Below are 13920 nucleotides of genomic sequence, written 5' to 3'. Positions count from 1 at the left end.
AATTTATAATTCAGGGTTGCTGAAATAATGAATAAAATCCGATACAAAATACATATCTAAACCATCACTGTTGCACAGAAAAACCCTAAGCATAAAACCCAGTTTGAAAAGACTGCAAATGACCAGTTAATTTTCCTTTACCCTCGCAGTTGTACTGACACCTCCACAGTATGTGTAAAAGACCAGATTGTGTAGAGCTGTTGCAAACTAACAAGATAAAGTCCTCACTAACTAGTTCTGTATTTTAAGTGCTTCTGTATTTTGCTTTAGGACAATCTGAGATAGAAAGAACGTGTGACTTACTTTTCCAGAAAGCGGAATCTATTGATTACTGCTATGATGTGCAAGATTGTTCTGTTGAAGGTTTGCTTATCTTACCGTTGTATGGGTCAATGCCAACAGGTAAGGTTTACTGAATTAAACATAATGTTATGTTTAGTTCATGCAGATCTTAGCTGCAGTTAATTGTTATATGTGACATCCTGGTCAAATACTTTTATTTTGAATGGAAACAACCCAGCCATTTGCTTACCTGTTTGAGAGACTAATAAAGCAGTATTGTCATAAGCTAATCATAATCTGGCCTGGTCAATTCTTGCTCAGGGACCATGAATTAAAATCCGTATGCTGCTGGAAGTGGCAGTATTGGCTTAGAAGGCCTTTTCTCCAAATCAGTCCTGAATGACAGTCCTAGCATGGAAAAAGTGAATGCTGTGTTGTTAGAAGTTCAGTTGTTCAGTTTGTACCAAACCCCAAAGTTCTGACTACTTGTGGTTATTAAAAAATGTCATAGTGGTGTTCACAAGAATTTGCTGGCTCTGATGTCCTGGCCAAACATCAGCACTGATAATGACTTTCTGCCTCTCTGAAATTCCCCTTGCAGCCTCAATAGGAAAAGGTATTATTTTCTCTAACAAAAAAAGAATTGTATTGTGTGCTGGTTCATAATGGTAGTTGGCAAAAATCCATTAAATAGTCAGATCCTGTCAATATCTTTTTTCATAATGACATGTTGTCTCTCCTGTACTAAAAACACACGTAACTTTTCTTGTAAAGCTATTGCATTCTTCTGCTCCCAGCAGGGAAGATTCTTGTGGCGTAACTAGAAGCCGGAGGATTCCCTAGCTATGAGTAGATCATCATACTTGCCCTAAGGATTCCTGTTATAGCTACTGTCCTTCCACCTGAGGACTGGATGGAATGATTGTTAAAGCTCATTATCTCTGCTCTTTAACTGGCTAATGGGGGGTGTTGAGTGCCAGGAAGTCTTTCTCCTTTTCAGTCCAGCGTTTGCTTTTAAAATAAAGTATCATTTCAAAAGCTTCACATACAATTTGTGGATAATATCTGTTATGGGGAGACGATACCCATTTTTAATTAAAATATGTTTGGTAGGGATTTGACTTAATTAATCTTAATCAAAAGTTACCTTTTTAAAAAAAAAGTGTTGCCAATAAGATATGCAGCAATAAGATTATACGTACAAGAGAAGATACAAATAATGTGGTGTTACCCTATATAGAAGGTGTAAATTACTGAACTAAGTCAGTCTGCAGTGTCGCTGCCTAATTTTGAAGGGTTCAAAAACGAAGGCTTCATGACCCTTATAAAAACGGATGTGTTTTCACTTCACATGGTCTTGAAATGTGGTATTAATTCTGTGGGTGCAATGTGTAGAATGCCGAAAGGCAGAATAAATGTACATGAGAAGAGTAGGTCAGCAGTCTTAGAGCCTGGAACCCTTTGTAGGGAGTATATTGGCTGATGACATGTAGGGAGGGTGCAGACCTTGTTCCCTCCCAAAAGGATGGACTGAGGGTTGAATGAGAGAGGAGTTATTTATTTTTACAACACCAAAGGTACCAGGATAGTGCTTGGGAGCCCCATTGTACTTGGCAGTATATAACACACAACAAAAAGATGGGCTCATCTTTTAGTTTCAACCCAAAGACCTCCATTAATTTTCTGTCTTTAGCGGGTAATCTTGTCCTTTTCTAGAGATGGAATTTGACTTTTGTGCATCCTGACATAAAGGATTACTTGATGGACTATTTCTCTTTAGATCAGCAGAGAAGAATATTTTTGCCACCTCCTCCAGGCATTAGAAAATGTGTCGTATCCACAAATGTTGCTGCAACATCTCTGACCATTGATAGAATCAGGTAACTATTTCCTATCCTTGGTAAAAGCTGTAACTGAGGAATGACTCAATGCTGCATTAGAATTGGAAAAACCTCATCCAATTCCCCTTCTGTTTCTGTTGTTCTGATCCTGCTGAGTAATTACATGCCCTTTTGCAGTAAGTGACTCTTCTCTTTATGTAGACCAGAAATATGTTTTAGTCAGTTTAATAAATGACGCATCCCCTTTGCTCTGGCACTCTTAAGTAGGCTTAAAGAATTCTTAATATCAGTTTATCTGATTTTGAAACCAAACCCAATACTTTGATTCCACTAAATCAGTGTCATTTCTGTGTAGACAAGCCCTACATGAGGAATTCCCTCAAGGTCCATCCCATTGTAGTTCAGTAATTGGCCAGCAGAGTGCAACTATCTTCTTCCACATTTACAGACCAATGGGGTTCCATCTGACATGTTACTGTGACTGAGGATAAGGAACCTAAGCCACTGTCTGATCTAGGTCCCTCTTTCTGTATCTTATGGTATTTTTAATTTTTTTTTTTCAGGTATATAGTTGATAGTGGATTCGTGAAGCAGTTAAATCATAACCCCAGGGTTGGCTTGGACATACTGGAGGTGGTTCCCATTTCAAAGTAAGTTAGAAGAAAAGTAATTTACTTTCTGGTTTGAGAAGAGTCCTCAGATAGCCTTTGGAAGTTGCTTTGAATGTATTGTGTGACTGCAATATTCCCAATATAAAGAAGAGCAGAGAGATCTTGGAGGCACTGCAGCACATTTAGCTTTCATTTGCAGCTCTATTAGGTCAATATTTAGAAAACATCAGGAATAGTAAATAAAACATTTTAGTAGCGCATGGTACTTTAATTTTAATCATGAGCAGTGAGGAAGAACGCACCATGTATTATCTGTAATCTGAAAATTATTTACACCATCTTTCCAACATTGAGCACAACTAATTCAAAGAAGTTCAGGAAGTTTTGCCCAATATTATTTCTTTATGCTGTTACATTTTGCATAGCAGGGTTCCTGTACAATATATTAATTTCTTCATCTAGAGAAAGACAAATTGCTATCACTGATCATAATTGTAGGGTGCTTTGCTACTTTGATGACAAGCACAATATTATTTTTCTTTGCTTATTTTTGGAGGAGTGAAGCAATGCAACGAGCAGGCCGAGCTGGCAGGACATCATCTGGAAAATGCTACAGGGTGTACAGCAAGGAATTCTGGGATCAGTGTATGCCTGATCACATGATCCCAGAGATTAAGAGAACTAGTCTTACGTCTGTGATCTTGACCTTGAAGTGCCTTGCTGTCCATGATGTCATAAGGTAACCCATGGGGGAAGGAATTGTAACCTCCCTCCTGAGTCATGGCAATGCATGTTAGAGAATGTTGGCACCAGAAAGAGAACACACTATGTCCTGTTGATACCAAGAACAGGATTAGGTATGAGGGCAAATGGGACGATTCCACAACATCAACTCTTCTATCATTCTCCTAAAAATCTCCAGCGTTTGGCTGTGTTTTAGGCTTCACATCTCTTTGGGGAATCTGTCAAAACTAGCTCCTGAAATAACAGTAATCTTTGTTAGTGTTTTAAAGGAACATTGTTGAGGTTTGTATGCCTAAAATTTGACCCTTGTGGAATAATTAACTTGAGGATCCCATGTGCAGGGTATGTGTGTAAATATAGTGTGATAGACCCAGGCCAGTTGGGAACAGCAGAGTATTAGAAGGGAGATATACTGGCCACTGGAGATATGTTCCCTGAGTGACCAGGGCAGGGGCTGCTCCAGGCTAATGAGAACACCTGACTCCAATTAACCTGCTAAGAGTCAGGTGAGGCTGTTAAGCACCTGACTCTAATTAAGGCCCCTCTGATGCTATAAAAGGGCTCACTCCAGTCAGGCCAGAGGGAGCCAGAGGAGAGGAGGTGTGTGCAAGGAACTGGGAGCAAGAGGCGTGCAAGAAGCTGAGAGTGAGTAGGCATGCTGCTGGAGGACTGAGAAGTACAAGCGTTATCAGACATCAGGAGGAAGGTCCGGTGGTGAGGACAAAGAAGGTGTTGGGAGGAGTCCATGGGGAAGTAGCCCAGGGAGTTGTAGCTGTCGCGCAACTGTACCAGGAGGTGCTCTAGACAGCTGCAGTCCACAGGGCCCTGGGCTGGAACCTGGAGTAGAGGGCAGGCCCGGGTTCCCCCCAAACCTCCCAACTCCTGATCAAACACAGGAGGAATTGACCTGGAGTGTGGCTTCTATCAGAGGGGAAGGTCTCTGGGCTGTTTCCCGACCCACAGGGTGAATCGGTGAGGTGAGCAAATCCGCCAATAAGTGCAGGACCCACCAAGGTAGAGGAGGAACTTTGTCACAAACTGTGTGTGCAGACAGAGCTCTTTGGGATATGGAAGCTATTTCCTTCATTAAATAGAAATGTGTAACTATTATACATACACGTGCAAACACACTTTCCCTTGGGTGTTGACCTGTATTGAAGGATTCCAGGAGTACTGTAATATAAAACACTTACAGCTTTAGCAAACTACCTTGAGCCCAAGCAGTGGAATTTATTCTGCCTTTCTGTTTGTAGGTTCCCCTATTTGGACCGCCCCGAAGAGAGGCATATTTTAGAGGCTCTTAAGCAACTTTACCAGTGTGACGCTATTGACAGGTAAAAAGGGCAGAAACCAACTTTTTACCTTTTTAATCTCAGCAGTTGCAAAAAAAAATTTTGACTTAATTTTGTACTGTTCTTAATGAGTTGGAACATAAGGTAGATTTCTTTCCTCAGCAGTAGAGCCCATATATTAGTTTGCCCATGAACTTAAATATTTTTCAGCGTGAAAAGAATGTTCTGATCCAAGAGGAAGGATGGGCCACTGGTTGGGGCACTAACCTGGGACTCAGGAGACCTGGATTCAGTGCCTTGCTCTGCCCCAGATTTCCCTGTGTGACTTTGGGCAAGTCACTTAGTCTTTCTGTGCTTCATTTCCCCATCTGTAAAATGGGGGAAATAGCACCTCACAGGGCTGTTGTGAGGCTAAATATGCTAAAGTGTGTGAGATACTCAGACATGGCAGTAATGGGGCCTATATAATACTTAAGAGAGAAGCACACATATTTTATCCTAATCTGCTAAGAATTCTTCACACTAATCCAGCACTCCTGATGCACTCAAAACCCCCATTGACAGTGCAGATGGGACAGGATGTGAGCAATCTGAGGGAGAGTTTTGGCTAGAGGGTCATCTGCTGTCTGGATTTGCACGGCCTCTCTCTCTCCTGGGCCTCTGGGGAGTGTGTATTTATATAAGAGCCAATGAAGGCCCTGTTGGAGATGTCCTGGCTACTTGGATCTTGTACCTACGTTCTGGCTTTACAGATTGAGTCGGTTCAATCTGATGTTTGAATCTTTTCCTCCCAATAAGGAGAGGCCACGTGACAAGACTGGGAGAGTTTTTGGTGCAATATCCTCTCCCTCCAAACCTGACCTGTGCTGTCATTAAGGCAGCTTCTCTCGACTGCGAAGAGCTATTGCTTCCCATAGCTGCGATGTTGTCTGTGGAAAATATCTTCATACGACCTGGTAAGAAGCCCCGTTCTCCAGAAGCAGGCCGTCTTAGGTTACGAATTGTACCCTGAGCAGAATGTCTGCCGGGAGGTGGTTGGTCAACACACACTGCTCAGTCTGGAGAACTTGTCCTTAATGTCCTTATGCATGTTGTCTTTCACTTCTTCACTAGTTTCTCATTCCTAACGTCATTAGTTATGTGAAGCCACAGCTCATTACATGCACGCACTTCAGTCATCCGTGGGAATCCTCTGGGAATCTCTGGCAAAAAACCCCACAAGCTCCTGTCACTTGAATTAAAAGAATGACTCCATGAGCTATCAGTAAGGAGCAAGCTTGTATTCTCAACTAGCCCAGTCACTAGAGGGAGACATGGCTACACACCCTAAACTGGTGTATTTCATAAACACTGTCTGTAGCAGCATGGGGAGTGTCACTGTTAAAAGATGCCATTGCAATTGGCAGCTCAGATCTAGTATCGTAACAAAAAATAACACCTCATCAGAGGCTACCTGGATCCACTTTTGGCCAGTCTGCAGTGAGAGACCAAGAGCTGACTCGATTAAAAGAGTGAACTCGCCCTAGAAATGATTCCTCTGGGCCAGGATTATTAGTCAGTGTCGGAGGGGCATGAACTGCTGCTGCTGGTCCTATGCCAATTCGGCGACTAAACAGATTTAATTCTGGGCTTTCAGGTCAGCACCTTTCACTAGCACTGAGCTCACTCGCTATTTAAAACGGTATGTGTAGCAAAGTCTTGGGGAGAACTTTGTCCTTTCTGCTCATGTTCATTGTCAGTGTCTGGTTATCTCTGTAATGTATTAACTCGTTTTTGCTGATACAGCGGCAAAAGGCAGTTTAGTTGTAAGTGAGCTATCAGACGATTTTTGCTGTTGGATGGTACTCTGCAGTTCCTTGCACTCCCATAGACTTGATTTTGCTTTCCCATTCTTCCTCTGTCTCCTTTTGCAGCTTGTTCACATTTCCTTTTCAGCCAGCTAACAAACTAGTGCAGGGACTCCAGTCCCTGTTAAACAGTGTACCTGTCAATCAGGAAACAAGGGATCATGGCATAGGCTAATATCCTGCAAACACTTACTTACTCATGTGCTTAAAGCTAAGTGCATGAGTACTCTTGTTGACTTCAGTGGTGCCACGTGTGTTTGAAATTAAATACCTGAATGTGTGTGTGGTCGTGGCCTGGGGAAGTGCAGCAGCATACTGCATTGGCCTAAAGCAGTCCATATCTGTCTTTACTTGGGGCGGAGGGAATCCTTTTGAGCTCAAAATTCTGAGATGTTATTTCTTTGGCATGGCACATTCTTTGCAGTTACATGAAGGTTTCTGCAAAAAGAACAGGAGTACTTGTGGCACCTTAAAAACTAACAAATTTATTTGAGCATAAGCTTTCGTGGGCTCAAATAAATTTGTTAGTCTCTAAGGTGCCACAAGTACTCCTGTTCTTTTTGCGGATACAGACTAACACGGCTGCTACTCTGAAACCTGTCATGAAGGTTTTCGTAGACTCATGGGTTGAGTTTTATGCCAAACTATTGATTTCTTCTATCTATCCATTGCCATGTTATCTGGACTTCATGACATAAGTTAAGTTCAATAGGATAAATGAAACTGCCCACAAATAGCAGCAGCGGGCCCTGTTTTTTCTGTCTCATCTGACATTTGAGGTCCTGCTGCTCAGATGATCAAATCTTCCGCTCGATTTCTAGAAACTCTTTAAACTCTGTCGCTTCTATATATTTTCATGTCTTCATTCTACATGACCACTCAGAATTGATCATGAGAGAACACAATACCCACTAACCTTTCCCAAGGAAAGAGTTTAGCACTTGCATCAAAGCTACATCTTTAGTGCTGGCTGACAGCTTTAATCACAGCTTTAATAGCAGCTTCATGTTCTCAGAAGTGGGCGAGACAAAACTGAGGCCGGGGGTGAGTGGGAAAGAAATGAGTCTTAAAATAATCTAAATAAAGAGCCAAGACTTTCAGCTGCACTTTAGAGAGATTATAGAAAACTAAGGTAGGAGTGACAAATGAAAACTGATTGTGTTAAAGTGAAATATAATTTAGTATTTCCTTAGGTGACCTTCAGAAACAAAAGGAAGCAGAACTCTGCCACCAGGAACTGTCATTAGAGGCAGGAGGATGCAATGATTTTGCAACCCTTTTAAACATCTTTGAACAGTGCAAATCAAGGTACATAGGTGTTTGTTCAATGCACAGAAGATATCAACTGGGAGCTCTATTGTACATTTCTTCTCTAAAGCCCGTCTATATGTACGTGTGCTCATACCCAGATGTGGATTTTTGCACATTGTAATATATGTACAGTACAAGGAATCTGCTGTCTGAATTTACATGAATGTTTGTTGTCCTCTTTGTATGACCATAATAAAAAATAGCAGCAACTTGTTGCCTTCCACTTATGAAAGGCCTCGTTATAACACCAGTATCTCTATTCCTAGCAAGTCTCCTGCAGCTTGGTGCCAGAAACACTGGGTCCATTTCAGAGCTTTAAAATCTGCTTTTAGCGTGGAAGCACAACTTCAGGAAATAACCAGTAAGCTTAAACAGGTGAACAAACTTCTTTCTAATGTAAATTAATGGCATTTGTCTTTGCACAAGTGCCTATGTTTGATGTGTACTGCAGTATGGAGTCTTCACTAGATGTCTGCCATCTTTGTCCTAAACTAAACTAAACTTTTTAGGCTACAATTAGGTAGTTTTTTATTAGTACCCATCTCTGAATATGTGGTGTAATGGTAGCAACGGACAAAAGGAAGGTCATATAAAATAGCTGACTATGAAGTGTGAAACACAAGGTTTAAGCTCTTGAGGGGGAAAAGTGTGACCAATTTTCCTTTAACAAAGACACTAATCCATTTTGTGCTGCTCTTTATGCAGCTGTCAGACTTCCCAAGAGAGCGTTTTGATGGCTCCAGAAATGAGATACTCAGAAGATGTCTGTGCACGGGGTACTTCACCAATGTAGCCAGAAGGTAAGGAGTGGAGTTTGGGGAATTGCATGGAAAAGATTTGCCGCATTTGTTAGAAAGTGCTTATAAATCTAAACAAATAGTCGCAAGACTGTACCACTGTTTATTAAAAGGGTCAACTTCACTTGTTACAGCAGGAGAGGAGCTGAGTGCAGGCCTGGGAGCCAGGAGTCTTAATTTCCAGGGCCAGCTCTGCCACTGACTCTCATTGTGATTTTGGACAAATTATTTAACTACTTGGTATCTCAGTATCCATATCTGTGAAATATGGGGGGATAATATTTAATTACCCACCTTGCAGGGGCGGTGGGAGGCCTAGCTAATATTTGTAAAGGGCTTTGCGGATGTCAGAATCATCATCTGTCAACAAGATGGAAATCCTAAAACCACATTTGTCACAGCATCAAGTGTGGACTGAAAAGAGTTAATATGGTGTATAAAGAGACATTTTAATCCTCATCTAGTATTTACACTTATTTCTGGAAAGTTTATTTTTTCTATCCTAAAGCATTTAATCCTATCTTGCTGCTGCTCTTTTTAGATTAGCTGTGCTTAGACAGCAACACAAACATGTCACTGGATATAAAAATATTCCCCATGCTTTTAGGTCCGCAGGCAGGACATTCTGCACAATGGACGGACATGGTAGCATAGTCCATCTTCATCCTTCATCAGCAGTAAGTTACTTACTTCTGCTAATAGTTTTGTGGGTGTTTTTTTTTTTTTTTTCAGGTAAATGGAAAAACAAAGCAGGCTATGCAAATTGTTTCCCTGATCTTTGGCTTGTTTGTTCCTGGTGTAAGATTAAAGCTAGCTTCTGGCCATGTGAAATATTGCACACAGCCTCCATACTGTAAGACACTGCCTATAGTGTCTAGACTATACCACATCTTTCCTTAGGTAATCGCACAGAATCCATACAAATATTTGGTTTGTGAAGGCAATGTCATCTAGTGGCTATAACCCAGAACTGGAAAAGTTAGTAGATCTGAGTTCTGGCTCTCACTGACTTTCTGTACAACTTTGGGCAAGTCACTAACTTCTATACCTCAGTTTTCCCATCTGCAACAAGGAGATAATATTAACCTACCTCAAGAGCAGCAAAGAATCCTGTGGCACCTTATAGACTAACAGACGTTTTGCAGCATGAGCTTTCGTGGGTGAATACCCACTTCTTCAGATGCAAGTGGTGGAAATTTCCAGCACTTGCATCAGAAGAAGTGGGTATTCACCCACGAAAGCTCATGCTGCAAATCGTCTGTTAGTCTATAAGGTGCCACAGGATTCTTTGCTGCTTTTACAGATCCAGACTAACACGACTATCCCTCTGATACTTAACCTACCTCACAGGCTTTTTAAGAGGATTAATCCATTCATGTGTCTGAAGTACTTGGAGATCTTCTCCTGGAAGATGCTCTAGAAATGAAAACCATTACTGATAAATGTTACTGAAGACAACTCTAGGTTCTGAATTAGTCTGGTTAAATATGGGATGTTTCAGCATTCCAAAGTAAAAACCATAGGAAGGCATGAAGGATTAAATATACCTTCTCAAAAGGGAATGGGGAGGAGAGCAAGACAAAAGGGTTTAGCTGTTAACCAGTTTGTGGCAAGAATCTGAATTAGGACCCATGTTTTTTCTGCTGTCAATCTGCAGCGCGCACTTATTGAAAGAAAACCAAGATAGTAATCTGAAAAAATGTGAATAACTTTACCTTTAGCTCCATGACCAGGAACCTCAACCTGAATGGATCATCTTCCACGACGTCCTGGTCACATCTAAAATGTATGTGAGGATAGTGTGTCCTATTCGCTATGAGTGGGTCAAGGACTTGTTGCCTAAGTTACATGAAATTGATGTGTATGAACTGAGCAGTGTGGCACGGGAAGAGGTGACCGAGGAGGAAATAGCCAAGTGGAAAAACAAGGAAGACCTCAAACGACAGTATGGTGAGCAAACTGGTCTTAGCTTTCCATAAACCTGAATCAGAAATTGACTACTGCCTCTATTAGCCATGTTAGGGGGCTGTGAATGAGAGAGGTGGCATAATGCATGCTGAGTATTGCATGAAGTCACTAACCTAGATACTGCTTGTTAACCTGGCTAAGGGAGGAGATCATCATAAATTCATTGTTAGCAAAATAACATCCAGCAAAGTTTAACACCTGATTTAAAAATAATGGTCTGTTTTAATTAAACTAGTGCATATTAACTGATTCAGCAGCTTGACATTCTCTGAATTCTTTTGTCAGTGGTTCCAGTAGAGAAGCCCCTGAGCTGCTCTTTCCAAACACGGATTTGAGAGACACTGGCAAGGCATTGCGAGGGAATCATGAACTGTCTCTGACTGTGCTGTACCTGACCTGTGGATAAATAGGGAACTTCAGCCTTCAAGATAGCATGTTTTACCATCAGTACTTCCCTTAATTAAAAGAGTAATTGTAAAAAAAAAAAGACAGAGTCCTGTGGCACCTTATAGACTAATAGACGTATTGGAGCATAAGCTTTTGTGGGTGAATACCCACTTTCTCAGATTCGGCATTCATCTGACGAAGTGGGTATTCACCCATGAAAGCTCATGCTCCAATACGTCTATTAGTCTATAAGGTGCCACAGGACTCTGTCGCTTTTTACAGATCCAGACTAACACAGCTACCCCTCTGATACTTGTTAAAAATATATTTATTTTATAAATTTATTCATTTAATGTTATGAGAAATAATTCATGTTTCTCCAATACAGTCAGGCAGGTGAATTCATCCACTGCCATGATCTGAGGCAGCTCAGTGGGAGCGGGAGAGAGTTTGCATTTCTAATAGAGAAGTCCTGGAAGAGGGATCTACCTCCATTTTTTTTCTTCTCCTTTCAAGAAAATCCAGGAAGGCATTTTCCCCAAGCCTTTTGTATTTTTTTCAGAATGGAAGAGGTAGCATAGAAAAGTAATAAATGCATAGAACTTGAGGCCCAAAGGCTCAGTAAAACCAACATGGTCCAGATATCTACTAGGGGTGATGCACATGCAAATATTGACAAGAGGGTTGAGGGTATGGTTTTTCTATAACTTAAGTATAGCTGGATATACACTATATTTGTCTTTGAGACTTTAGTTTTTCCATAGAAAGGACGTCCTAGTTACTTTGCTGTTTGTTTCTTCTGGAGATCATTGGACCATCCATTGGCATGGCCGAGAGCAGCACTTGAAAAATTTGAGTTTCTGTTGGTTTTAGTTGATCAGCTGACCCTATGAGTGTGAAGTCAGGGGGTGGAAGTGGCATTTATGACACAGAATTGTAATGTTTTGTTTTTCTGTAGAAAAAATAAAAGATGACTCTGCAAAGAAGATGGAGAAAAGGAATGATGATCAATCAATACAGGATGCCCGAGTGCGTTACCTCCAGAGAAAACAGCAAAGGGCACAGTGTATAAATGCCACGCTGAAGGAGATGTGCTAGTACAGTGATGAGTACTCTAGCAAAGGCACTCCGTGCAATTGCTTGTTGATAAGCTTCCAGCATAACCACACCAAAAAAAAAAGTGAGAACTGAAGGAAGCTGTGGAGTCTGTCTGCTTGGGGGGACAAACCTGATACTCCTTGCTCTTTTTGTGACAGACAGTAAGGAAAGGTTAATGAGCTGAACTTTCATTGCCATGTGTCTTAGACAGTAACTTATTCACTGCAAATGTGGCTGAAGAAGCAGTATTTACAGCCTGTTCTATGTCACTCAGTTGGAATTGGAGTTGGCCTGTAAAAATGGGCATTGTGTCAATGCAATTTTTAATCACATTTTCTTGAAAACCTTTTGAAATAGAGTATAACTGTCCAGTGTTACATTTTTTAAAATATATGTATTTGTTTTATTTCCTTCCATAAATTGTTGGCTTATAGGACCTGTGTGGTGTGATCGTTTTACTAAATTATGTATAATTACCATTTTTAAATTGTATAGTACTTCATGTGCTCTTTTAACAATGGGATAATAAGAATCCAAATTAGAAAGGCTTATATCATTTACCTATGTTCTGCCTCATGCAGGATCATTACCTACTCTGTATTTAGCTGTACCATACACACTGATTGCTTTTGCATTAAAATGTCCCATTTACCCAAAAAAAAAAAAATCCAAATGAATGTTTATGTTCTTGCCATCAAGGTACAGCCTGCTTGTCATAGGGAAGTTGCCCTGCATTGCTGCTATCTGTTTGGCAAAGAAACAGTAGTCTATCCATTTCTCCTCTCCAGATGGTTACATCCCACAATCCGCCAACAGGCCACCGCCTCCTCAGAGCTGTCTGATTTAATATTAGACTGTTTTTTAAATGATGATGGTTTCTGAGAAGCATTTATGGGGTAAAAAAGGTGTCTACGTTCTTGAATCAAGGGTAACTGTGGAAAGATGCTCCTCTTCCAGATGTTTGTCTGCTTTCTAATATTTGTCATCAGTCTGTGTTTAGGCTTGGTGTAGGGCATTACGAAGGGGTGTAATGTTTCCCTGCTGATGTTTAAGTTGCTTAGAGAAGAAAGCTATTGTGTGTGGATGCCCCCTTTCTTCAAGAGCACTTTGGGGCTGGACTAAAAATCAAAACGGTCATTTAAAAATATATGCAGATTGGTTGGTTAGAGATTGAGATGAATGCATAAATCACATGCATTTGGCTGCCACCTTTATGTACCAGTTCATAATATGACCAGATCGCACTGCCTGAGGTCAGGACCGAGTGAATGTCACTAGCAGCTGTCTTTTTATAGACGGCGAAAAAAAGCTGGTGGACAAGTTTTCACAAAACAGATGGCTTCCTCCTCTTACGATAATCGTATAATGTATCTTTAAGGTGAAATCGTTTAGATAGTAAGCGCCAGAAGGAAGGGACCATGTCTTCCTCTCTGTTATAGGAGCTGAGCTTATATTTGATTCTCAGTTAAATAATGAACTTTGTATAAAACCCTATTGCAGGTAGTCAACTCCAAAAATGATAGTGTAACATTCCTACCTCTGAGCTCATGCTTCTTGTGGCTTTCATTTGTAGGTAGTGTCCAGCTGTGCTCTCTTCTGCCCACCCTCTTTGCTAATTGGTTGAGACATTTTTCATTATTGTATTCTAGTCTGCTAGGTGCTGTACTGCCACAGAACAAAAAGACAGCCCCTGTCCCAAAGAGCTTACATGAAACCCAGGAGTCTCCATTCTACTCCGATAG

The 13920-nt window shown here is 40.9% G+C and overlaps 1 protein-coding gene across 7 annotated transcripts in view; it reads left to right on the top strand.

Annotated features, from left to right (window-relative positions):
• DHX40 (DEAH-box helicase 40) overlaps positions 1 to 12614 on the top strand; it is an 84057-nt gene extending 71443 nt beyond the window's left edge. For all 7 annotated transcript variants that reach the window (XM_044993785.1, XM_044993786.1, XM_044993787.1 and 4 more), the window contains 12 exons: positions 271 to 402; positions 2063 to 2162; positions 2687 to 2773; positions 3291 to 3473; positions 4732 to 4812; positions 5569 to 5726; positions 7811 to 7925; positions 8195 to 8303; positions 8634 to 8728; positions 9333 to 9402; positions 10447 to 10675; positions 12039 to 12614. In XM_044993785.1, the coding sequence (XP_044849720.1) occupies positions 271 to 402; positions 2063 to 2162; positions 2687 to 2773; positions 3291 to 3473; positions 4732 to 4812; positions 5569 to 5726; positions 7811 to 7925; positions 8195 to 8303; positions 8634 to 8728; positions 9333 to 9402; positions 10447 to 10675; positions 12039 to 12178 (1499 nt within the window). In that variant the 3' untranslated portion in view covers positions 12179 to 12614. The remainder of the gene's footprint in view (positions 1 to 270; positions 403 to 2062; positions 2163 to 2686; positions 2774 to 3290; positions 3474 to 4731; positions 4813 to 5568; positions 5727 to 7810; positions 7926 to 8194; positions 8304 to 8633; positions 8729 to 9332; positions 9403 to 10446; positions 10676 to 12038) is intronic.
• Positions 12615 to 13920: the final 1306 nt, after the last annotated feature.

The sequence above is a fragment of the Mauremys mutica genome, chromosome 19 (assembly GCF_020497125.1).
Source record: "Mauremys mutica isolate MM-2020 ecotype Southern chromosome 19, ASM2049712v1, whole genome shotgun sequence".
Taxonomy (NCBI): domain Eukaryota; kingdom Metazoa; phylum Chordata; order Testudines; family Geoemydidae; genus Mauremys; species Mauremys mutica.
This window is presented reverse-complemented; position numbering and strand designations above follow the sequence as displayed.